Source organism: Lactuca sativa, chromosome 9, assembly GCF_002870075.4.
Source record: "Lactuca sativa cultivar Salinas chromosome 9, Lsat_Salinas_v11, whole genome shotgun sequence".
NCBI lineage: Eukaryota > Viridiplantae > Streptophyta > Magnoliopsida > Asterales > Asteraceae > Lactuca > Lactuca sativa.
The window spans coordinates 122,263,218-122,291,066 of record NC_056631.2 but is presented as its reverse complement, the minus strand read 5'-3'; the positions used below and the strand labels follow the sequence as shown (position 1 = coordinate 122,291,066).

Here is a 27,849-nt window from a genome sequence, read left to right as displayed (position 1 = left end):
TCAGGGTCAAACCCCGCTCCATTGTCAAGCCTAGTTAAGTACCGTAACATAAATGAAGGAATATGTAACCATTACAAAAGTAGAAAAAAAAAAACCTTAGTTCTCCGACTGTCATTTATACAATACATCATTAAAAAATAAAGTTATAACATCATTAAAAAATAAAGTTAAGAATAGACTAGATTGGGATGTGAAAACTTTTATATATATCATCCTTATTTAATAAAAGAATAGTTTTAATCTTCTTTTGACACGTGTCATCATATTAAGCCCTCTAATTAATGCATATTTTATTCTTCTTATGTCATGTGTCATCCTATTAGATCTCATAATTAATGCATGCCACTTGTCAACTTATTAATTCTCAATTTTAAATTTTAAATTTTAAATTTTCCACTCTAATTATATTAAATTAATAAGATCAGAATAAAAATTAAAATAAAATTAATACAAATTATAAGGTGATATAATTTCATATATTTATTTAAATTAACGATGATAATTCTATATAACTAAAAAAAATATCACTTAATTAATAATTTATTTAAAATAATTGATTAATAATTTTGAGTTCTTACTATTAAAGTTTCATTAATTTTGTAACCGTAGTTTTCACGGGTTATATATATATATATATATATATATATATATATATATATATATATATATATATATATATATATATATATATATATATATATATATATATATATATATATATATATATAGTCTGGGTTCCGGGCCACTGCTCTGATTCCGAAAGATAATGTAAAAATAATTGTTTTCTGTTAGATATACCAATTTAAAATACAAGTATCATTGTTAATTTCGAAAAAAAAATTTAGATGGCACTCATATTTAAACATTCTGCATCCATCTATTGATCTATATATGGGGTTAAATTATTACAAGAACTTAAAGATTTATAAAAATCAATAACTACTAAACCGCTTGTTAATTTTAAAATCAAGACCATCATTCTTCACGACTAAATTATATCTAGGGTAAAAAAATAAACTGACTTTCTTTTTTTTTTTTTTTTTTTTTTTTTGTAATGTAAGAGAGATTGCGTGAAGCTGAGTGCTGACAAGATTTGTTGACATCAACACCTTCCACACAACACCACTTATAGTTGTACTCCTCATCAATCATCATGACTTTTGGTCTCAATTGTCATTTCCAAGCACCAGAGTGAAGTGTGTTGGTGAGTGAATCACCTCATTCTTCAGTCTTATTGCCGTTGTAGAAACAAACAAACACCTAAAACTATCGATTTCTTTTATTTTACATTAACCCTCACCAATTCAAAAATAGTAGAAAATAATTTAGTTCATAAATAGTCAATATTCAGTCACAATAAGTATTGAGAATTTCAGTTCTTACATGATGTTATTGTGTATATGGTATTAAATTTTAGCCGCCATTGTATTAGAATTTCAATTTCAGTTTGAATTTAGGTGTTTTGGGTATCGTATTCGTATGGCGCCACTTTGTCAAAATTGATAAATCCTTTTTCAAAAAGATTATTCTAAATTCTACCATGAAATTGCATACATATATTTCAACCTACTCTAATATTCATTAAACAAACAAAATTAAATTACAATTATATATTTCAACCTACTCTAATATTCATTAAACAAACAAAATTAAATTACAATTATATATTTCAACCTACTCTAATATTCATTAAACAAACAAAATTGAATTACAAAGAGTCCCCCTTCAATAGGGGAGGGTATACACATTACACAGGATACATAAAAGGGTATTATGTTGCCTCCTTCTATATGAACAGTTTTTGACCATTTTACCCTTTTTCATTTCATTGCAATGTTCTTGTGAGCTTACATTTCGAAATGAAAATGGTGGCTGTGTAATTCAAGCTACACAATTTCAAAAGCTCTGCTGACCGTTGCTTCACTCGCGGACTACAACCACTCTGAATCACAAGGAGGAGCTTGGCGGCAAGTCCGGCGTTCACTGCTGTGGCGGCAGATTCTTCCGGCGAAAGCCTACAAACCTCCCATAGAACTGACAATGCATATTGAGTACAAGTTTCTGAGATTTTCATCAGCAATTTCACCAAATTGGGAATCGTATGAGAGCAATCTTTGAGAGCTAAAGCACCTTCAGGGATCGAAGAGAGAATTTCAAGAACATATAAAGCTAATTCTAAGCATTCAGGGTTAAAAAAAGGCAACATTTCAACCAATTGGGGAACACCACCGATGCTGATTATGGAGTTTTCCGGCGACTGTTGTAGGGTGATGATTTTTAATAATCTAAGCCCTGCCAATATCCCATGTGGGTGTCTTTTGTCCTTCACTAACCTCAATATTCCCACTAAAAGACTCAAACTTGGGATAATTTCGGAGTCTCGAAACAAAATTTCCATCAATTTTACACAATTTATTTTGGTTTCGGTTGACCCCTCATTCAAAACATCCACCATTAATGAAATCTTCATGGGTTGAAGAAGATTAGAGATGGAATCTGAGCTTAATCGGAGATTCACCAAGATCCCAATCGCTTCGGACCCGACTGCGTGGCTAGTGAAAGGACCTAAGAGAGAAGAGATGAAGCTTACTCCGCCATTATCGACCACCGTTTTCTTGGCGGAGTCATGGGCGGCGACGATTTTTCGGAGGTCTTTGAGGGTTTGAACTCGGGACTGACCTTTGACCTTCTTTAATGTCTCCAGGAGCTCTAGCGACCTTCCTTGAACATCTTCTGATCGTTTTTTCATAGCTAGGTATTTCTGAGAGAACCAGGTGTGGATTAAATGGTTGAGCGTCGAATTGGGTGTTAGTGAATCGTCCCAAAGCTCTTGCATTGTGGTGGGGCAAGTGAAGTGTCCCAAAGAAAACCATTTGAGGATGTTGGACCTTTCGTATGTCTGACCTGTACAAAGGGTGACTGGATCTTGCATCGGTTCTAATGAGATTGGACAGATGAACACAGATGGGACTTCAATGGAGTCGAGCTGTTCAATCATCGTCTTCAGATCCAGTTTCTCGACGTTTGCAGTGGTGACGCCACCGCAGATAACTCCACCACCCAAAATGCCATCTTTGACGGCAGTTTCCAGATCCAAGACCTGGCCACCAGTAGAAGGCTGGTACATGGGCATTTTCACAAACACCTTGTCTGCACAGAGGAGGTCCCAAAACAACAAGTTTTTAAGGGAAAAGAAGATAACAATCCCAACTTGTCCGGGACGTATCACATCTGAAAGTAAAACAAAATTGAAGCGTGTGGAGGAAAAAAAGACTCTCCTTAGAATCTCACATTGACAATTACAGCATCGAAGGAGACATCTTTTCTTCTTTGATAGTGCCCTTTTCTCTGGTCAAACTTCAAAAAGACCCACATTGTTCTTCATCATTATGAAAGACCAACTTTTGCTTGATCTTCTTCCCTAACACCCAAAAAAAGTTAAAAACTTCCTCTTGAAGCTGAAAAGAGGTGAAATCATTCAAAACCCATATCAGCAAAAAGGATAAGAATAATTACAAATCAACGACAACACTCATAACCCAACACCAAACAGTGCGATCCACTTATTCACTCAGCAATTAAAGTAGATAAAAATCAAAGAATTATGATGAAAAAAACAAGATTCGGGTCAAAGAATGGGCAAAGATCAGTGTCATAGTATAGATTATTGAGAGAGAGAGAGAGAGAGAGAGAGAGAGAGAGAGAGAGAATGGACTGAAAAGGGTAAACCGATTCACCTCTTTGCTGTTCACAAATTGGGTCATGTGTTATTACCTGAAAACCCTACGATTTTTCATGCTGCGGATGCGGAGTAATAAATAAACAGTAATAAATAAATGTAAAAATTATTTAATTATTATTATTACTAAGCAACCATGGGTCACAAATAACAGCTCTCTCATTTTGAGCTATTGGATTTCTTTAACTTTTAATCTCACCCGTATAAAATCCATATTTTATAGTTTCTTTGCTTTCTATGCCTCTTCTTCACCACGTTCGGCTAACCCCCTTCTCCTTCAAGTGCTCACCTTCTATTTTATTGGTGATCCATTTTATTGGTGATCCAAGGCAGTTCGTCGTCGCCCCATGATCTCAACCATTGTCGGTTGTCTCCTTCAACAAGCATTCAATCGGTTAATCAGTCTCCTTGAAAGAGTGATTCAGTTATGGCTTCAACCTCCTCTCATTACGTCTTTAACCCCCACTTCTCCATAATCCCTAAATATCAGGTTGTTGTTGTAACTGCTCTGTCTATATAAGAAAAGAGGTGACTTCTTTGAATGTATTCATTATTCCATCACTTCAAATCTATCTATTGGTTGATCAATAATGAATGAGAAAATTGGTTGTTCTGTTAGAAAATACTTCACCGAAGGTAAAATTTATTGAATAAATATTTGGATTTAAATTCTCGTGTTCAAAATTTATTCAATCGTTGGTTTTATTATATTGTTCAATTTAAGAATCGTTTTTTATTGGCCATTCGCTATGTTTTTTGATATATGATTTTAATTTCTTATCGTTATCGTTACATGTAGAACACTGAAGTCGTTCATGATATTGCCGTCATTCAAACATTATTAGCTAAATCGATTGATTATGAAAGTGACTCTACTGAGATTTCACCAAAGGTTAAATTTCTTGAATACATGTTTGGATTTAGATTCTCGTGTTTGGAAAATTATACTTTTTGTCGTGCTTAATTGTACCTATCTCAATTCAAAATTGATTAAATCGTTGGTTTTATTATATTGTTCAATCTTACTATCGGTTATTTTATTCCATTTGATATGTTTTTTGATATATGATTTTAATTTCTTATCATTGCATTATGAAGAACACTGAAGTCGTTCATGGAAATGCCGACCTTCAAACAGTATCAGCCAAATCCATTGATTCTGAAAGTGACTATCCTGAGATAATTGAGTATTCTCCTTACTTCGGTCCTTATAAATCCATTTTGGAAAGGGTTATTGCGAAAGAGGTAAAAATTGCTCGCCTTTTCATCAATTGTTAATAGGTTATGATGTTTTATTTTTTGTTTCAGGTTTCTAAAATTGCTAAAGAAGATCAACATTTCGAAAGGAAAAGAAAAAGGGTTTTAGCTCTAACATAGTGGAAGTGGGATGAAGTTGTGGACCTCTGCTCAGATTATGATGAGGAAGAGGATGTCATATAACCAAAAAAGCAAGTCAGGGTTTGCATTCACAATAGAAATCGACCCATAAAACTCCTTGATGAGTCGGATGGGGAGGCTTGATGTTTCTATAAGTTGGTTTTAGTATGTTTGTGTTAACTTTGTTGAGTTTAGGATGCTTCATTTTCATTATTATGTTTAGTTGTTGTTTTGACTCTATGTTTTGAAACCTTGTGGTTTAGAAAAGAATTTAGGTATTCGATAAATGTTAAGTGATCTTAACTGTTTCATATATTTTAATGTTAACAAAAAATTAGTTATTTTTTTCCAAAGATGTAAATGTTGTTTCTGTTCACTTTACTTTTTTCCCCATTTGAGATTTCAACAGTTATATTTAAGTTTTGTTTTTTTATATAGCTTTTGGAGTTTTTGTAATTGCCAGGTTGCTGGAGGTCCACTCCTGATAACACAATGGTTAGTACAACAAGTATTTAACACAATCCAATCATACAAGTACTTCGTCTTCAAAGATCAAAAGATAGATGATTGTTTTTTTGATGGCAAAGAAGCAGTGGATCTGGACACTCACTATACACAAGTGTAACCATTTGCCTTATTCGTTTGTAAGGAGTATTTCAGACTTTTCATAACTTTTCTAATTTAAAAACAATAAGGTTTTCTAATATAGGTAATTGCACACATATGTTATTAGTTTATCCTGTTTTATTTGGTTTTAAGCTAAGCAAATTGGTTGGTTTTTTATGTATGACAATTTTACCCTTTTCCTTTTTCACAAATAACTTATTCACTGAGTAAAACAAACCGACATTTAGACCATTGGTACATTATGCTTGGTTGTCAATGTATCTGTATAATCAACTTTAACGTTGATTTATGTTTGTATAATCGATTTCATATGTACTTATTGCTCAACTCTACAATTTTCGAGTATAAATGTGAAGATGTTCAAGTGAAAGTCAATGTACAATCAGATGTATCCAAACTACCAAGTGATTCTGCTTTTGAGAGTCTTGGAACAATAGACTTCTTTGCTAACTTTAGTTCCTGCAAATCACAGATGAAGAGGGTATATTCGCTTTTTTTTACAAATACCTTTATTGGGTGGGACAAAAATATCTTATTTTTCTCCAGTGACAAATGGTGTTTCTGTAAAGTACACTTACTAACAATTAACAAGGGCATTTTTTCTAAAAAATAGCATTGCAATTTAGGGAAGTGTAATTTTAATCATCATGTAGTTGAAAAACTTTAGCATGTCTAAACATTAATCATCATGTAATTTTGAATTTATTTAAAGTTGTGAAAAATAGTATTGTACTTTATGAAAAGTTAATTCTAAGCATAAGTTAATTTTAAGGTTATTAGCTTATACTCTCTCCACCTTCACAAACGCATGTTATGATTCTAACACGACATCATGAACAACCAAATGGGGGTAAAATGGTCCAAGTGCTTACAAAAATCATAAAAATAGCAACCAACAACCCATGAACTCTATGTAAGACCGAAACCAATGACAATATTAAATCTATTTAGGTTTGGAGCAACACCAGAAAACAATGAGTATTGGCCTTTTCAGGGGTAAAATTGTCAACCTTGGCAAATCTGTCCAAATACATATATTTGAATCGTAAAAAAAGTGAAAATAATAGTAATCATACATGGATGGTATCTCAAGATCAAGAAGAATTATTATATATGTACATGCTTTTCAGATCAGGTGATTCCTTTTTTATATTGCTTATCTTTTCATTTATGTAGCATTAATGTTTTGGGCTCTTTAAGTGATAAATGAACATGTAAAATATTAGACAAAAATATATATGACACATTATCTACTCATTATGGTTTTTCATTTCCTTATGGGTTTTAAACTGGTAAACATGTTAAGTCCACTTCCAGTGAAGTTTATTATAACACAATAGGAGAAATGAAGGGGTGTGTAGACTAGATGAATGTTAATTTTCTCCTGTTCCATGACATGTGAGTAAAGATCTTAGTATGAATGTTACTTTATGGGACATTATTCAGCCAATCGGGGCTAAGATTTGTAAATAAAAAAAACCAACTTACTTTGTCTGACTAGGATCATAACAGGTACAAAACAATCTTCATATTTCATTACATTTCAATACATACATAATAGCAAAAGATGTATTTGATTAATATTAGAAATCTAATATGATAACAGATTAACTTATAGCTTTGACATTTGGACAAAAAATCCAAGTTTTCTTTCATTAACATTTTGGTTCTCCATTAAGTATAAAGGGTATTATTGTCCTTTTTTGGGTATTGTCGACTATTCTAGGATTTGCCAAGCATGTATGATGTTACGAGAGTATGGTTGGCACGAGAATTAAGGAGTTCCTTAGATGTTTTTAGATGGGTAGATTTACCATTGTATAATGCTAATATGAGAACAAATTGACCTATACCTTTGACATTTGGACAAAAAATCCATGTTTTCTTTCATTGACAATTAGGTTCTCCATTAAGTACATATTATAACAAGGGTATTTTTGATTTTTTTACAAATACGTTTATTGATTGGGACAAAAATATCCTATTTTTTCTCAAATGACAAATGGTGTTTCTGTAAAGTACAGTTACTAACAATTAACAGGGGCATTTTTGTAAAAAAAATAACATTGTAATTTAGGGAAATGTAATTTTAATCATCATGTGGTTTAAAAAGATAAGGATTTCTAAACATTAATCATCATGTCATTTTAAAGTTATTTAAAGTTGTGAAAAATAGTATTGTATTTTATGTAAAGTTAATTCTAAGCATCACTTAATTTTAATGTTATCAGTTTATACTCTCTCCACCTTCACAAACTCATGTTATCATTCTAACACCAGATCATGAACAACCAACTGGGGGTAAAACGGTCCAAGTGTTTACAAAACTAATAAAAATATCAACCAACAGCCCATGAAGTCTATGTAATCCTGAAAGCAATGCCAACATTAAATCTTTTTAGGTAAAGAGCAACACCATAAAACAATGAGTCTATTGGCCTTTTCAGGGATAAAATCGTCAACCTTGGCAAATCTGTCTAAATACATATATTTGAATCGTAAGAAAAGTGAAAATAATAGTAATCATACATGGATGGTATCTCAAGATCAAGAAGAACTATTGTATATATGTACATGCTTTTCAGATCAGGTGATTCCTTTTTTATATGGCTTATTTTTCATTTATGTAGCATTAATGTTTTGGGCTCTTTAAGTGATAAATGAACATGTAAAATATTGGACAAAAATACATATGACACATTATCTACCTATTATGGTTTTTCATTTCCTTGTGGGTTTTAAACTGGTAAACATGTTAAGTCCACTTCCAGTGAAGTTTATTATATAACACAAGAGGATAAATGAAGAGGTATGTAGACCATAGGAATGTTAAGTTTCTCCTGTTCCATGGCATGTGAGTAAAGATCTTAGTATGAATGCCAGTTTATAGGACATAATTCAACCAATTGGGGCTAAGATTTGTAAATAAAAAAAAAACCAACTTACTTTGTCTGACTAGGATCATAATAGGTACAAAAAAATCTTCATATTTCATTACATTTCAATACATACATAATAGCAAAAGATGTATTTGATTAATATTACAAATCTAACATGATAACAGATTGACTTATAGCTTTGACATTTGGACAAAAAATTCAAGTTTTCTTTTATTGACATTTTGGTTCTCCATTAAGTGTAAAGGGTATTATTGTCCTTTTTTGGTTATTGTCAACTATTCTAGGATTTGCCAAGCATGTATGATGTTACCGAGAGTATGGTTGGCACGAGAATTAAGGAGTTCCTTAGATATTTTCAGATGGGTAGATTTACCATTGTACAATGCTAATATGAGAACAAATTGACCTATACCTTTGACATGTGGACAAAAAATCCATGTTTTCTTTCATTGAAAATTAGGTTATCCATTAAGTACATATTATAACAAGGGTATTTTTGCTTTTTTTACAAATACGTTTATTGTTTGGGACAAAAATATCTTATTTTTTCTCAAATGACAAATGGTGTTTCTGTAAAGTACAGTTACTAACAATTAACAGGGGCATTGTTTTGTAAAAAAATAGCATTGTAATTTAGGGAAATGTAATTTTAATCATCATGTGGTTTAAAAAGTTAAGGAAAAACATTAATCATCATGTCATTTTGAAGTTATTTAAAGTTGTGAAAAATAGTATTGTACTTTATGTAAAGTTAATTCTAAGCATCACTTAATTTTAAGGTTATCAGCTTATACTCTCTCCACCTTCACAAACTCATGTTATCATTCTAACACCACATCATGAACAACCAACTGGGGGTAAATTGGTCCAAGTGTTTACAAAACTAATAAAAATATCAACCAATAGCCCATGAAGTCTATGTAATCCTGAAAGCAATGCCAATATTAAATCTTTTTAGGTAAGGAGCAACACCATAAAAAATGAGTCTATTGGCCTTTTCAGGGGTAAAATTGTCAATCTTGGCAAATCTGTCCAAATACATATATTTGAATCGTAAGAAAATTGCAAATAATGGTAATCATATTTTGGTTGATGATCTTCAAAACAAAATATGCACTTTTCATACTGAAATGAAAAATACATATAACATGTACAATTAGAGATTTAAGCATTGCTTTCATGTCTTCCCCTTTCATTTTCTGATTTACAAGGTCGTGTGATTGAAGGATTTTGTAGATGGTTATTTTCGTTCTTAAATAATGCTTAGTGTTGGCTATAGGTTGTTACGAATCTGATGTTTGATGTTAATTTTATTAATGGTAGTGTTTCTTATACTTATCTATTAGCAGTAAATGATAAATAATTTATTTTAAATTTAAAAAGTAACTGCATCCTAAAAAATATGCACGATAGATTAAAGATAATGGGAAAAACCATTTCGTAACTCCTTCTACTTTCATACACACGTATTTTTAGTTATATAAGTAGTATTCTTCATGCTAAAGCATAATGCATGTTTTGTCTCCCCGCTTTGTTTCTCATTTTCCAAAAAGTTTTTCTTTTCTCTCATATTTGATGATTTCAAATCATTAACAGACAGGTATGGAAATTATCATACCAGCGTGAACATTGAATTTGATGAAGATGATGTTAATGATGAAAGGATACTGGGAAAGGTTTTTGATACACCCGATGATGCCTATACATTTTATAACGATTATTCATTTTTGCATGGCTTTGGTATACGTAGAGATGACACAATTAAAAATCCTAAAACAAATGAGCCTTTTTGGAAGATATATGTATGCAACAAAGAAGGCTTCAAAAGGATGGACAAAGATGCTTCAAGTGAAAATGAGAAAAACGTCGTAGAGATGTTAGAACCGGATGTCAAGCAAAGCTTCGAACAACAAGACAGGAGGATGGGAAATGGTTGGTGGACTCGTCTAATGACACACACAATCACGACTTAACCATGACACCTACGAAGGTGATAAAACATCGATCTCATAGCAATTTCCACCGTTTAATAGAAGGTAAATCTCTTATGGTGCAATTTATTCAAGCAGGGTTGAAAACTTCTCAAATTAAAAAGGCTGTTAATACAATGAAAACCTCAAATGTAGCTGATGTAACTTCAAAGCAATGTGCCGATGTTTTATTTGAGCATCAAAAACAACATAGAGGAAAGGAGTTATATGGACGTATAAAACATTTCCAAGATAAAACGTTAATGGACAGTGACCAGTATTTTGTCGTGGAATTGTTTGATGATAGGTATCCTAGAAATATCTTTTGGGCTGATGGTAGAGCAAGAAATGCCTATACAAAATTCAGAGATGTTGTTGTGTTTGATGTCACTTATATGACTAACAAATTCAAGATGCCTTTTGCTCCCTTTACTGGGGTGAATCATCATGGACAGTCTATACTTTTTGGTGTAGTGTTGCTTGAAAACGAAAAGGAAGAGACATTTGAATGGTTATTTGAACATTTCCTTAAATGTATGTTTGGCAGGTATCCGAAGGCAATTATTACCGATCAATACAAAGCTATGGGCACTGCAATAAAAAAGTGTTTCCAAATACTCGACATCGCTTTTGTTCATGAAATATCAGGAAGCATGAAACTGAGCACCTTCAATCGTATGTTTCCCGTTATAGTGATTTTCAAGAGACACACAGATAATGGGTAAGTAGTGACACCATTGAACAATTTGAAGCAACATGGGAATATATACATATTAAGTATGAAGTGGAAAACAATTGTTGGCTTAGTGACATGTATAACCAACGTATACATTAGGCTAAACCCTTCTTGAAGGATATTTTCTTTGCTGGTATGACCACAACTGGACGAAGTGAGAGTATCAATTTATTTTTTGATGGATTTGTTGTAGCACTTGGTTCTTGGTATGTGTTCTGTTATTAAATCTTCTTTATTTTTGCACTTTTGCCCTTGGACTCGGTGAGTCGAAGGACTGAATCGCCGAGTAGAAGCGAGATGAGGCACGGGGGTTAAGTCACGGACTCGGCGAGTAGCCGCTGTTTGGGAAAAAACCCTAATCCAGGGGTTTGCACCCTATTTAAACGACCTTATGCAGCCTCCTTTCCCCCTTTATGCTCCCAAACACTCCTCATAGCAACCCTAGCCGTTTTGTGAAGATCTAAGGCTTTTTGAGTGATTCTTGTGAGTTTTGGTCTCAAGGAAGAAGGAAGAGCATAGAAGGATCAAGAGGGGACTGAAGGATTTGAGTTTGGTTTATCATTTGCAGTCTTTGGAAGGTATAAAGTCTGAACCTTGCTCATTCTTTTGTTAGATCCTTCTTTGGGGTGATTTAGGGCTTTTATAAGCCATTTTTGGTGGCCAACCATGGTTGCAAACATGGTTGGGGGTTTGGGCTTCTGTATCATGTCATTTTATGAGCCACAAGTCAGATCTAGGTTGCTTTTTGCACCAAAGAAGGCCCCATGCAACAAAAGAACCATTCTAGAGCCTTTTAAGCTCTAATGTCCCATGCATGCACGTAAAGTTTGTAACTTTACATGCTAGATCGAGTTTAGGGGCCTGGATCTATCATTTGGTTAAGTGTTGTACATCAGAAATCGAAGTTCTTTGTAAGGAATGTGATAGACTCGGCGAGTCCATTCCTGGACTCGGCGAGTCTAAGGGTTTTGGTCCCATATCAGTGAGGGTCGTAAGGACCAGTTGAGTGTGGAAGGGTTTTTAGAAGTCCCGGGGAGTGACCCAACATTCTGGACTAAGCAAAGGGTTCTGGGAATTCATGGTACTCGGCGAGTCCAAGACAATCTTCATGGAACTCGGCGAGTCGAAGACAGAACGTGTTCATAGGATGAAGAGTAACTCGACGAGTTGTTCATACAACTTGGCGAGTCAGGTCAGGACATGAGTATCAGTTGATGATGAACTCGACGAGTTGTTCATACAACTCGGCGAGTCAGATGTGGATTCAGTCGGTGTTCATTTAGAAGGAAAACTCATCGAGTCATCGCCTAACTCAACGAGTAGAGACGGGTATGAGGTCTGATGGAAGGATAGGGACTCGACGAGTTGATGAGTCAACTCGGCGAGTCAGGTCAACTGGAAGTTGACTTTGACGTTGACTTTGACTTGGTCAAGGGGTAAAATGGTCATTTTACCCTAAGGGTAGATGTCAGTTTCTGACTAAGTGTTTGTGGGAATTTTAGCCGAAGGACTTCCGGAGCAGCTGCGGCAGCAGTCAGAGGATTCCCGCACAGTTCAGCAGATACGAGGTGAGTTGCTTTCCAGTAGGGGTGGGTCTAAGGCCACAATGTCGGCCCACCACTGAGGAGTATTTAGAAGATAATTGTCTTTGTGATAATTTATCTTAGTTTGGTATGCGTTTGGTTATGTGTTATATCTGTATGATATGTTGCATGATAGGGATAGTTTCCCTAATAGTGGTCCGTAGGACCAAGGGGTAGGTCAGTACCCGGATATGTCTGAATGTGTGCTTATATCTGCTATTGTATGCTAATGGTAGGGGTGGAATAGTCCCCAGTTACCGGTTGAAAGATACCGATGTCGATTACCGGTTGAAAGATACCGATGGTATTGTATGGTATGTGGTATGATGAGGGAACTCACTAAGCTTTGTGCATACGACAAAGCAGTTGATTCACGAAGGGCTGCCGAAGAAGATGAAGATTTCAAGACTATGAACTCGAGACCGGTTCTTTCTTTAGTGCATCTAATCGAAGCAAAATCAGTTCAATTTTATACTAGAAAGATGTTTGATACTTTCAAAAAAGAATGGACCGAAGCTATTAACAATTTGACTCATGAGACTATAACGAAAACTACAGAAGAAAGCACATATAAAGTTGGGCAATTGGATGTTGATACTAAATATTGGCGAATTGTTACCTTTCGTTCTTTAAATCAAGTTAGAGTCACATGTTCGTGTTCTATGTATGAGACATATGGGATTTTATGCAAGCATAACTTATATGTGATGAAGAAGAAGCATGTTCAAGAACTTCTGAGTGACTATATTTTATCGCGATGGACCTTTAATGCTAGGTATAAACTGGGTAGTGTTAGTATCAGACTCGGAGAAATAAATAATGAAAATGGAGTTAGTGCCTACACATTATTTTGTGTTCGTTCAAATTTTACTAAACTAATTGAACAAGCAAGGGTCTCCCCTTCGGAGATACAAAAACTAAATACGGTATTGATAAGTCTTTTAGATGAACAAGCAAACCGAAAAAAATCTATGTCTTTGGAGAATGCATCTCAAAGTTCTTGTATGGGAGTTTCACAAGTAGATATGATGTCACAGTTATCTATCCGTGGTCCTCTTGGTCCAACTACTACAAATGGGCGTCTGAAACTTGCAAGTAGAATAAAGTCTTCTTTAGAGGCCCCTAAAAAACGAACATGCTCTTACTGTTAAGGATTGGGTCATTATGCTACCAGTTGTTCAAAAAGAAAGGTACTTATAATAATAGTTTAATTTTGATGATTGAGAACTCGAATGATTATATTAACAATTTTTTTTTATGTATCAGGCGGATGAATCATTGCAAGAGACATAATGATGAGATGTGTTGTTTCTGTGGGCAAAAAAAACTAGATGCTTCATGACATTTTTTTTGGTTAACTGCACCTTTTTCAAGTTTTAGACACAAACAATGTATGAATAATCTAGAAATTATTGATGCTTCTTAACAATTTTAATGTTTTCGAATGAAAGTTGTTGATTGTTTATGATTAGTGTGATTATAATTGAAATTTGGTTGCCACTATGTGTTTCAAACGCAAGTATGAGGATATTTTATGTAAAAAAAACCGGAAGTATGGTGTATTTGTGTAAAAATGAAATTATGAGGGTATTTTGTGAAAAAAAAACGCAAGTACGATGGTATCTTGTGAAAAAAACGAAATTATGAGGGTGTTTTGTGAAAATAACGAATGTACGATGGTATTTTGTGAAAAAACAAAGTTATTAGGGTATTTTGTGAAAATAACGAATGTACGATGGTATTTTGTGAAAAAAATGAAACTGTGAGGGTATTTAAAAAAAATGGAAGTATGATGGTATTTTGTGAAAAAAAATTATGAGGGTATTTTGTGAAAATAACGAATGTACGATGGTATTTTGTGAAAAAACGAAATGATGCGGGTATTTTGTGAAAATAATGAATGTACTATGGTATTTTGTGAAAAAACGAAACTATGAGGGTATTTTGTGAAAAAAAACGGAAGTATGATGGTATTTTGTGAAAAAACAAAATTATGAGGGTATTTTTGAAAAAAACAAATGTACGATGGTACTTTGTGAAAAAACAAAATTATGCAGGTATTTTGTGAAAATAATGAATGTACGATGGTATTTTGTGAAAAAACGAAAGTATGAGGGTATTTTGTGAAAAAAACAAAAGTATGATGGTATTTTGTGAAAAAACAAAAGTATGAGGGTATTTTGTGAAAAAACGGAAGTATGATGGTATTCTGTGAAAAAACAAAATTATGAGGGTATTTTGTGAAAAAAAAACAAAGCACGATGGTTTTTTGTGAAAAAAACAAAAGTATGAGGATATTTTGGGTTAAAAATGAAAGTAGGTTGTCATTTTGGGTTCAAAACAAAACTTTTCTGCAATTTTGGGTGAAAATGAAATAAAGCTGTCATTTTGGCTTCAAAACGAAACTTTTCTGCAATTCTATGTTAAAAATGAAAGTAGGCTGTCATTTTGGTTAATGTTGTGTTAATCTACACATAATTTTGATGGTTTTTAAAATTGTTGGAAGATTTTGCCCTTGTCCCAAAGATGGTAGTCCTCAAGATCTTAAGGATAGAGAAGTTCAAGTCAAATAAACAATACGACCAAAAGCGAAAAATCTCAATTGCTAATTTTGATTAAAAATGATAAGTATAAGTACATTTCTCATTTTGGAAAAAAGGGTAAGTACAATGTTATACAACAACGACATCTATAATTATAGAGTTTGTTTTTGTTAAGATCCTCTGATCCCAAATCTTTTGGGCCCTTAATATGTCGTTATGTCCATCATTATGCAAAAATGATTTCGAGATCATGGAACCTGCAACAAGGGTATTCCAGTCATTAGTTAGTAAGGTTGTGTAGAGGTGTAGATGATTAGGAGGGTATTTCGGTAACCTGCAACTAGACTTCTTTTTTGTGTTGGAAGTGTCCACAACATCATTGTTGGATGGAAGAGCCATGACAGATGCACTCACCTTACAACAAAAAATAATATATATCATAAATCAAAAACCATAACCTTATCAACAAGTAAAAAATCTTTCATTTTGATCGTGTCATTCATACAGTTTATTAGGTCCATAAAAGTAAATAAACCTTATGTATACAAAACATTACACACATCATTACCATTTTCAGTTTCTTAAAAAATTGGAACGAAATTTTTCAACAGGTTTATAAGGGCAATTTGGTCTTTCAATAAAAAACGAATACGAAAATTCCGTTCTTACAACCCACCACAAGTAAAAGTATTAAGGAAGCTTCCATGAGACAATAATATCTAAAGTTATGACAAGGAATCCTACATTTGTCTCTTCCGATAAATGATAAATGATGAAGTCCATGTCTCTCTTAATGGGAAAATTCACAGGGTGGGCATTGTGGTGTATGATGAAGAGTGGCACCCATTCATATTCTAGCCTAAGTCATCATCTCTTAACACGAACTTAGATGATGAAGGCGATAAAAATGATGATAAGGATACTGAGGATGAATATGAAAATGGTGATACCATATCATTTTCTAATGGTTACCGTCAAGTATGTTATAAATTATATTTATTTTTATTATTATACAATCTTTTTATTAGTTCATATTATTAAAAACCATTGTTTTATGTATTATATATTGTTAAACCTTTGTGCAGTGTGTCTTTTGGTATCAACAAAATTTTCCAACATTACATTCAAACCGAACACTGAAGCACACAATATTTAAATTTATTATATTCGTTATAGATGTTGTTTGCTTTTATTAGATGTTTTCTTAAATTGTTATTTTAAACTTTTTATTCATGAAGTTTGTTATACATACTAAATTAACAAATTTAATAATTTATAAATATTATGTTCTAACATAAAACACAAGGAACTACTAAACAATGAAATTTAATTTTCAGAACAAAAAAAGTATAATATATAAAAATTATATATAAAAATCAAATGTGTAGGTTTTACATGTTTCTAATGTTACGCTAAAATGGAAAAACATTTACTTGATATTTTCTTTTAATTAAGTTTACCATATTCCGATATTAATATACTCATTCTTAGCGATTAACAGTTTAACATTTATATTTTGTTTATGTTGATTATGTAATATAATGAATACGATTTGTTATTAATTATTATGTTTTAGATCAACTTCAACGGATAATCTTTATTTACATGTTTAATGATATACCCTAACAGATTTACTTTAATGGATATGGTCGATAATACATCTGTTCGCTCAAGTGATTTTAATTTAGTCTCGATAACTGATGTTTCTGATGCTTTACCTTCTGATACTTTTGAAACCCCACAAGTTACGCGCCGGGGACGGAGAGGTCGTCCACGCTCAAGAGGTCGTCCTATAACTTCTAGTGTTTCCACCATCAATTTGCCAATACGACGTCGTGGTAGGCCAGTTTCTATTGTCTCTCCCCCGTCAGTTGATGAGAATGTTCGCATGCCTTCTCAAGCAAGCATGATTGTGTCAACAGGTTTGTCTTTTTATTTTCGTTACTCTTTTGGTTAGATTAAGCAACAATTTCTAACATGTATATGATTTTTATTATGTTAGCTTCTCATGTTAACAATATTGAGAGTTGTGGTTCCAACCGTGAAACACCTCAGATGATTTTTTCTTCACGTACCATTGTTGATAATGACGGAAATGCAATACATTTTCCGAGATTGAGTAACTCATTTCTTCCTGTTGCAACAAATAATTCTTTTTCACATTCGACCATACCAACATATACTTCGGCCAACACTAGAAGTTTTTCTCCTCCCGATGTTTCTCAAAGTATGCACTCAAAACGTAATAGTCGAATACTTATGCATTTAGTAATTTACTATCTATGTTGCGATATAACATCATTTCATTAACGTTAGTTAATTTTCAATTAATGTGCTTTAGGCCTTATGCTGTCATATTGGGAGTGTGGTCATGTAAGTCGCACGTGCATATATTGTGAAGCAATGTTATGGTGTGAGGAGCGAACTATTAAAAAAGCTTCTCCATTGAATCCTAAATTCTCCATATGTTGTCGTGAAGGAAAGATAAAACTTCCTTTCCTTAGGGATCCTCCTCCACTATTGCACAACTTATTGGATTACAATGGTGATCGACGGTCAAAAGTCTTCAGAGAAAACATTAAGATTGTAAATGCAATGTTTTCGTTCACTTTGACAGGAGCAAAACTTCATAGGACTTTTAATGATGGAAGAGGTCCCTATACATTTCATTTGAATGGACATAATCATCATAGAATTGGATGTTTGTTTCCTACCCATGATGACGGTCATCCAAGATTTTCCCAGTTGTACATTTATGATACTGAAAATGAGTTCGAAAATAAATTTTATGCCTTACATCAACATACAATGAGATCGACACCGACGATGAGATTGACACCGACGATGAGATCAACATCAGATAAGCCATTCTTCGATGCTTGGTTGAAGAACTCATTCATATGTTAAATGAGAGTAACTCATTGGTTAAAGCATTTAGGGTGGCTAAAGATAGGTTCCATGAGTCATTGATGCAGCCAGTTAAACTTCGTTTAATTGGTCGACGTAAGAAAGATGGTAGGCAATATAATCTACCGACTGTATCTGAAGTTGATGCTTTGATTCCAGGTGATGGTAACCCTATAGATTCCCGTGATGTACTTATTGAAGCGTGTGGTAACGGAATCATGAAGAGGATATCTGAACTTCATCCCTCTTTCATGGCGTTGGAGTATCCGTTACTTTTCCCATATGGAGAAGATGGGTTTCATTTAAATATCCCTCTAACAACAACTTCTATGACAACCAAAAGGAATAATGTTAGTTTGACGGAATACTATTGTTTTCGTTTACACTCTCGGAAGAGTGAAACTAAAACTCTCCACAAATCAGGTCGTTTGTTTCATACATATGTAGTTGATGCGTATGTTGCAGTGCTCGAAAACAACTTAGATTGGTATAGGAGAAACCAAAATACAATTCGTTAAGATTTGTATAACGGTTTGGAGTACAGTTTATGTAGGGGAGAAAGAAATGCTTCACATGTTGGTAGACGTGTTATACTACCATCATCGTTTACGGGTGGTACGAGGCATATGATACAACAATATCAGGATGCAATGGCTATATGTTGTTGGGCTAGAACTCCAGATGTGACAACCTGAAATTCTTTCCGTCATTGTAACTCGTTCCGTCAATAAAATTAGTCGTTTTCGAATTGTTTCCGTTTCATTATTAAATTAAGTCAATAAATTTGAGTCGTTTATTATGACTTAATGGGTGTTCAAACATGTTAGAAACCCAAGAAAACATTCCAAGTTATTATTTAGAAAATTTTAGTTCGACCATATTAGGTTACGACAACTTTATCGGGTGTGACCAAAAGCATCGTATAACATCAGTATCGGGTAGAATTCCACCGTGTCCAAAACTTGAAACATATATAAAGCACAATTAACTTCATTTTGAAGCTTTTGCACCCTCTCTCACTACTCTCTCTCTACAATCTCATTCTTGGTTCAAAATCACCCAAATCAAGCTTCAAATCATCAAGGTAACCATCCTAACTCATTGTATAATCTCTTCAACCTTCAAATTCGTATTTAATCTATGATTTAGGACCATAAACATGTGTTTACGGCCCTGGAACACTCATGGGCCGTGAACACATATAAAATGGGTTTCGGAGCCCAAAAACCCTCTCAAACAACTCATGGAGCTTAGAAATGACATAAGGACTTATTGGAATGGACTTTGAACACCTAGAACTCATCATTTAGGGGGTAAATGAGAGTTTGCTGCCCAAGAACATGCTTGGGCCGTAAAATCCATATCATGGGCAGTAAACTCAGTTTAAATTGTTAAGATGCCACTTAAACACATCATAAGCCTTGGAATAAAGTCTAGAAGCAACCACAATCGATTTAGGGGCCTTAAACTTGATTAAAACCACTCCTATAGGAGCTTACGACCGTAAACCCCCCAAGGATAGGTTCCTGGGCCGTAAACTCCTATACCTTAGTTAAATGATGCCCTAAATCCATTCTATGGCTTGTAAAATGACTTAGAATCACATATGATTAATCTAGGGCCACCAAATCATTAAAAGAAGGAGTTTATTGGAGCTTACGGCCATAAACTCCTAGTTCACGGCCGTAAACTCCCTTTGATGGTTCCTTTGGTGGTTTAATTCCTTCCTATGCCTTAGATTAAATCCTAGCAACATTTCCCAAGTGATATTTGACCCTTGAGCACCTTAAAACCCATCATCCATAAGTTCACGGCCGTGAACTCATGTGGACATGGTCTTAGGGCCGAAAACTCCCTAAGGAGTTTACTCTTAAGGAGCAAACTCATTATCTAAGCCCTATTCGTCCATAGATGCCACCCGGGTCACTCCAAACACTTGATTTGAAGTGTTTTCGCGTCTTGGAGTGTATAATCACATCTAATTCGTGAATTAAAGTCTAATTAGATACATTTGTGTATCATTCCATATTACATAGGAACCTCGCGTGTTATCAAGCCCCGAACTGACACTTAGCATCCAAATCGACTCGTTTTCTCGTCTGGTGAGTTCATACCCCTACGCCTTTTTCCGTGTTTTTCGATGTTTTAGGGGGGAATACAAGCAAATTATAAATGTTTTCAAAAACGAAAACTGATGTATTTCTATAAATATCTGGCTAACTTTTAGATATCTTTACCCCTTATGTATTATGCGGAGCATAAGGGACGTTTTATTGAATATAAATACATGGATGTCAATTACAGTATAAGAAACAATCAAAACAATCAAATTATTATGGGAATAATTTGGGATCTTCAGTTCTTGTTTTACGAGCACAAATTTATGTAAAGTTAATAGATAAACTACGTCTGATTCACTTTATCTCTGTTTAATTTAGAGTATATTGCCAGATAATTCCATTGTATTAAACTGTTTTTTACCGTAATATGTTTCAAAACGATTAGTATGTTTGATAATGTCCAAGAACACCTTGAATAATTTAATACTATCTTGTGAGATTCGTCTACATTAAACCCATTGGGTTATTAGTAAATCCTCCCCGAAAGTGTAACCAGAGTCTCCTAGTAGGAGAGCGTGGAATTTGTGAATAGATCTATTCGGGACTGACAATCCCACACCTAAACTGCTATCTACAGTTAGGCGGGCACGCCTGGGGTGACAAATTCTGGATATCGTCCGACGTCTGACGAACATCAAGGAGGTCTCGTTGTCGTATTAGCATGGTTACCCGACTCACAATACGTATTAATATAAGTTTATTCACGGATTTTCATATCTATCTTTGATCTATAGTTTTTATATCTAGTACGGGATGGTATTCCCATGGTTTTATATGTAGTACGGGATGGTATTCCCATGGTTTTATATCTAGTACGGGATGGTATTCCCATGGTTTTATATCTATTACGGGACAGTAATCCCATGGCTTTCAATCTATAGTTTTTTGTGTATTAAAACTATCTTACATCTAGTATGGGATGGTAATCCTATGGTTTTATATCTATTACGGGACGGTAATCCCATGGCTTTCAATCTATAGTTTTTGTGTATTAAAACTATTTTACATCTAGTACGGGATGGTATTCCTATGGTTTTATATCTATTACGGGATGGTAATCCCATGGCTTTCAATCTATAGTTTTTGTGTATTCAAACTATCTTATATCTAGTACGGAATGGTATTCCCATGGTTTTCAATCAATATTTTTATGTATTAAAAATATCTACTGTTGTACTGGATGGTAATTCCTAGTGGTTTTCAATATATAGTTTTATGTATTAAACTATACACTGTTGTATTTAACGGAAATTCAGAACTTTAACTAAACTGTCTTTATAAGAAAATATGAGATTTTCTTGGATAACAACTTTTCAGAAAACTAAAGGAAACATGTTCATTTTCAGAAAACAAAACACTTATGAACTCACCAGCTTTATGCTGATTTTTAAACTGCTTGTATTCTCAGGTTCCCCTTAGACAGGTATCCCACGTTCTTTTGCAGAAGACGGAGCGTATGGAAGTCTTTTCATATTTTGGATTAACTTATGTAACTACAAAACTTGTATTACTTTACTTTCAAACAAATGTAATGAATCTATGTAATGTAATGTTTTGTGTTTACTATGCTTACTATGTACATTGGTTACGATACTTCATGACGTCCTCCGCTCTGGAACGTTTCCGCCTTCGGTTTTAGGGTGTGACACCAGATATCTTCGTTACGATGACGTGCAACCCAATATGGCTTGAGATTGAGCGACATCTTGAACAAACTATACCTGGTCAACCAAATTCTGATAGACCTGACATTGTTGTGCGTATGTTCAAGATTAAGCTCGATGAGTTGATGAATGGCGTTAGAAAAAAACATCATTTTGGTCAAACAAAAGACGGTATGTTTTTTAACACTTTAGTACCCTGATTAAATTTACATAAATATGTCAATTCATGGGTAACCTTACTTCTATGTGCATGCAGTTATTTACACAATTAAGTTTCTACAATGAGGGTTTCCACATTGGCATTGCCTAGTGTTTCTTCAAGGTCCTGATAAAATCTCTACAACTGACATGATTGATCAATTTATATATGCAGAGTTGCCTTCTGAGGAAAATAAACTTGTTGCACATGAAGTTGTTCGTACTCACATGATCCATGGCCCTTACGGCCAACTTAATCATTCAAGCCCATGTATGCAAAATGGACAATGTTAAAAAGGATATCCAAAGGGATATTGTGATGCAACTTTTATTAGAGGTGATGGGTGGCCCTGTTGTAGAAGGTCTAACAATGGAGCAAAAGCTAAAGTTGGTTAGCATGATATTATGCTCGATAAACTTTATGTTGTTCCACATAACGTAAATCTTATTGTCAAATACAGGTGTCATATCAACGTTGAGTATTGTAACCAAGGTACTTTGGTTAAATATCTTTTTAATTATATTAATAAAGGTCATGATCGTGCAACAATTGTTTTAGAAGGTCCAAATAGAACACAATCATTCGTATCGATCTTGCAACACGAAGATGAGAATGAAGAATACATCAATTGTCGTTACATTTCAGTATCCGAAGCATGCTGGAAATTATTCGGATTTGAGATGCACTATCATTCAACTACAGTAGAAAGATTACCATTTCATGAAGAAAACTGTAATAGAGTTTATTTTAGAGATGGGGATGATATTGCAGATGTTGTTGAAAGGACTACAGTTGCAATGTCTAAGTTTACTGAATGGATGACAACAAATCGGTTGTATTCAAAGGCTCGAAATTTAACATATGCAGATTTTCCAACAAAATTTACATGGCATCAAAAAGATAACGAGTGGAGGCAACGAAAAGGCAATGTTATTATTAGTCTAATATATTTTGTAAATCCATGTGAGGGTGAAAAGTATTATCTACGAATGCTACTAAATGTCATGTGTGGTCCCGTTAGCTTTAAAGATATCCATACTGTTGATGGTGTTGAGCATCCAACCTATATGTCCACTTGCAAAGCATTGAGGTTATTAGGAGATGATACCGAATGGCTTGAGTCAATTAAAGAAGCGTCACAGTGGCAGTTAGGAATTGTTCGTAACAATCTTGTTATTTTGTACTGTTACTGATCAAGCACAATTATTCTGGGATTGTTTTCCCTTTTTATCAAAAGATGTTGCTTATAATCAACGTAGATTTCTTTAGAATGAAGAATTGTTGTTTTCAGATGATGAATTGGTAAACTACACTCTGCTCCATATAGACGATGTTTTAAATGGTAATGGTATATCACTAGTTGATTTCCCAAATCTACCTTAGATAGACCATCGTTTGCTGAATATTGGTTCAAATAGGTTGATTGTTGGGGAGCGTGCATATAATGTGCAAGAAGAAGGATTGTGTTTTGATGCATTATACAGTGCTTTAAATATGAAACAAAAAAAGTTTATACTGCTATAATGAATGTTGTTGCTGAAAAAAGGAGGATTTTTTTTGTATCCGGTTGTAGAGGCACTGGGCAAATGTACTTATGGAGAACACTAATTGCTTCTATTCGTTCCTAGGGAAAGATTGTATTAGTTGTTGTGTCTTCTGGAATTGCTTCTTTGTTATTTCCTGGCGGGCGTACAACACACTCCAGGTTCAATATCCCTATAGATCCTTATCACGAATCATGTTGTTCAATAGACGTCGGGACGAATCTTGCGGAGTTGATTAATATCGCAGAGCTTATTATCTGGGACGAAGCTCCATTACAACATCGATATTGTTTTGATGCTGTTGATTGCACATTTCGTGATGTCTATCGGTATTACTATTGGATTTGGTGTCTAAGCCCATAACTATAACTGGGATGTACTTGAACCCACTGTAACATGGTCCTTTTGGGTTGCCTTCACCAGTGCAATTTGATAGAATGGACTTTTGAGAATAATGTTATTTATGATTTATTAATATATTACAAGTATAATATATTAATATGAAATCATATTATTTAATTAGTATCGATCAAGAATTAATTCGGAATTAATTTTGTGGTCAAAAGAAACTAATTAATGTACGAGGATTGATTTGGTAAATCAATGATTCTTATAGTGTGGGCTAATGATCCATGGTTATTTGGGTGGGCTAAACCAACATGGATAGTCCATGTAGGTTAACCCATGGAGCCTAAGTAAGATGAACAGTCATGGTGCATTAGGGTTCACATGGATGTAACCCTAGCAGTTGTCACACTATAAATAAACCCCTAGAGCCAAAATCGATTGCTACAACATTCTTGGAGAGTGTGTATTGATTTTGTGCTAAGTAACTTATTCTCTCAAGCCTCCTATTGCATATTGGTGTTTGTGAATCATTAGAGGCATCACACTTGAGGTGCTCAAGCTTTCAAAGGACAAGAACTACAAGTCCTTCTAAGAGGTAAGACATCTAACTAGTTGTATTGCTCAAATGTCAATTTGTATGCTAGTTAAGATGTATGCTTTGGAAAATTGAAAATATGCATGTATAATTAGAGAAAACATAGATCCAAAGCATTTAGAGTTGGATGTGCACCATAGGAGTGTTATAGTGCTCAAAACCCAACAGTGGTATCAGGGCTTATGATTGTTTTCTGTTATACTTGATACTTGTTAATTTTCAAAGTTGAAAGATTCGATTTTCTGGCCTCTGACTGATGAAATCGCCAAGTCCACTGGCTGACTCGACGAGTCCACTCAGTAACTGAGCAACTTGACGAGTCAATTCATGCACTCGACAAGTTGCAGGCTCTGGTGGCAGAAATTCGAGGTTTTTGGCCATAATTGGTTTAGGATCATTACCACAAACTGTTATGAATCATAAAATCCGTTTTTTCTGGTATGGTAGTGATCATCCTCCTCCAATGAAAAGATAATTGTCCAAATTTCAAGATTTGTATTAGTTTATATGATTAGGCTAATTTCTTGTAAAATTGTTGATGTGAATTATCTTAAGTTATGAGTTTAACTAGATAATAGATAAATTACTTGATAATTTTTGTTAGTTAAATTGTTGATCTTAATGCTTTTAATGACCTCCATAACTTCTATGCAAGTTATGGAAAATGAAAGGTCTCATCCTTTAAAATGCAATTAAACTCATAAGTTATAGAAATGAAGGGTTTTTGACAAGTTTCAAAACTTGCCCTCAAGTTTTGGAATTTGTAAAGTGTCACTAATGAAACTTTAATTCCAAACCCTAGAGTTTTAAAAGTTAAAAATTCAACCCTTATAATTTATAATATTATAAGTTTAATATATATATATATATATATATATATATATATATATATATATATATATATATATATAATATGTATAAGAAAAGTCAGTCTTACTATTAGTAGGCCTCATTCACGAAGCCGGTCTATAAGGGGGGTATAAGGTTACTGCCTATAAAATGATGGTTTAATGGGTGTCCACTCTCACCCATCGCTTCCTTGACTGGTGGAGGGTCGTTAGCTGAACGGGTAGGATAGGACATTAATTCTCCCTCATTAAAAGTATAATGATAAATATAAAGTAACTAAACTATTATTAAATTCCTAATCTTAGTTGCTTTAGGAAAATGTGAAAATGGTGCTAATCCATGAAATTACACTTTGCACCTTGTTAAGTAGTTAGTGGAGCGTGTGTAGTCAACTGACACACTAATCTGGGTCTGAAAATGTGTGGCAAAGGGTAGCTTGATGTTAATCATAGATCAATGGAGCGTGTGTGGTTAACCGACACATTGATCAGGTGATTTGTAACATTGAGTGTACTAAGCTAATTTTCATAGTTATTCATACCTTGTTTGTGATCCTCGACATCCCAATCACAAACTTGAAGGGCACAATATAGATTTAAACATGCCATTGAAAAAATGTTCAATGAATCTCAAAAGATCTAGGAATTTCAATCCAATTAAAACTTAAAAATTTATTTCGTTTTTCATGGTGGAAATTGGTAAATCGTCATTTACCTACCTTCAAATATTTTACAATTGGATTACGACATCCCTTTTCGCAATTGTAGAATATTGTGTTGGGTCCTAGCCTTAATATTTCCTTTGGGTGTAATATTAAAGATTATCATCCAACCTAAACTTTCTTCTTCTTCTTCTTTTTCAGATGTCTATCCCAAACAGTGCTTGCAACCCAATCCCTTCAGGCTCTTTCTCCCTTATAAATGTGGCAACCCGAAACTTCTAACCTGTGTAATTGATCCGCGTATCAGCACTAAAACTTGAATTCATTATCTTTTATTAAATCTTGTGGTTCCATATGGGTGTTCTAGACTTAGTATGATCTAGATATGAGTCTTAGAAAGGGTTGGAGAGTGTTTAACATCACCAAAATCGGGCCAAACTCACCAAATAAGATGTGTGCGGCCACACACCTGTGTGTATGGCCACACATCCATGTGTGCAGCCACACAACCAACCGCAAACACCCTCAACCTCACACCCAACCCAATATATGGAGGGATACACCCTTTAGTCATTCATTTAAATGTTTCTTTTCCCTCTCTCTACTTTCTCTCTCTAAATCATCAACCAAGAACACTTTGAAGGCTTCATATTCGTGATCTACTCCATCTTCAAGCTGACTATAGTGGTAAACACTTGAATCCCAAGCTTAAAACTCATCATGTTTATCATATTCATCGTCCCTTGAAGGTGTATGGCCGCACACCTTCATATGAGGGCAACACACATTCAAAACTCTCAAGTATGAAGAGCAAGCACTTCAAAAATCATCATATGGACTCAAATGAGGTGTGTATGGCCGCACACTCTTGTGTACGGCCGCACACACACTCTGTACGGCCGCACACTCTTGTGTGCAGCCTCACACACACTCCTGGCCGCACTCCCCAACTGCACACTCATTTTCAAGACCATACATGCACTCTAATGCCCATATTTGGCCCTAAACTTGCATAAATCATTAAGTTTGGATCATAAGACACTTATTCTTAGTAATTCCAAACCATAAGGATGTTTTCCCATCATTTTTAGTCATGAAACACCTTAGTTTAACTCATTTATGTGTCATCACATGAATAATAGGGGCCATTGGCGTTCAGGGCATCCGTTGACACTCGAACCCTACGTTAAACGGTGAGTTCATACCCCTACCCTTTTTCAATGTTTTTCACTGTTTTCAGGGGGAGAATACAAGCAAAGTACAAGGAATACTTGTACTCAAAATTTGTTTTACATGTGTTGCGCTCCATATTACATATGCTTTTAACACTGATAATCTTAACAGGTAACAGTTTGAACTTGCAGAACACATCATCATATTATTTGTGAAAAACATTATAAAATGTTGTATTTTATATTTTCACAAATGGTTTTCCACATTATAACAGTTAAAAGCATAACCTTTGAACTTTGAACATGAAACCTAGT

The 27,849-nt window shown here is 34.2% G+C and overlaps 2 protein-coding genes across 3 annotated transcripts; one reads left to right on the top strand and one right to left on the bottom strand.

Annotated features, from left to right (window-relative positions):
* Nucleotides 1-1,557: 1,557 nt before the first annotated feature.
* LOC111876857 (U-box domain-containing protein 30) lies at nt 1,558-3,655 on the bottom strand. Its single transcript, XM_023873420.3, has 2 exons — nt 3,292-3,655; nt 1,558-3,150 (listed from the first exon to the last, which is right to left on the bottom strand). The coding sequence occupies exon 2, from the start codon at nt 3,131-3,133 to the stop codon at nt 1,826-1,828; it is 1,308 nt and encodes a 435-aa protein (XP_023729188.1). The 5' UTR covers nt 3,134-3,150; nt 3,292-3,655; the 3' UTR covers nt 1,558-1,825.
* An 82-nt stretch (nt 3,656-3,737) lies between these two features.
* LOC111876858 (uncharacterized) lies at nt 3,738-5,822 on the top strand. Of its 2 annotated transcripts, none has more exons than XM_023873421.2 (4): nt 3,738-4,229; nt 4,539-4,631; nt 4,838-4,984; nt 5,048-5,822. In XM_023873421.2, the coding sequence occupies exons 1-4, from the start codon at nt 4,167-4,169 to the stop codon at nt 5,114-5,116; spliced, it is 372 nt and encodes a 123-aa protein (XP_023729189.1). In that variant the 5' UTR covers nt 3,738-4,166; the 3' UTR covers nt 5,117-5,822. The 2 variants fall into 2 exon arrangements, with proteins under 2 accessions (XP_023729189.1, XP_023729190.1); XM_023873422.2 differs by having other exon boundaries at nt 3,738-4,375.
* Nucleotides 5,823-27,849: the final 22,027 nt, after the last annotated feature.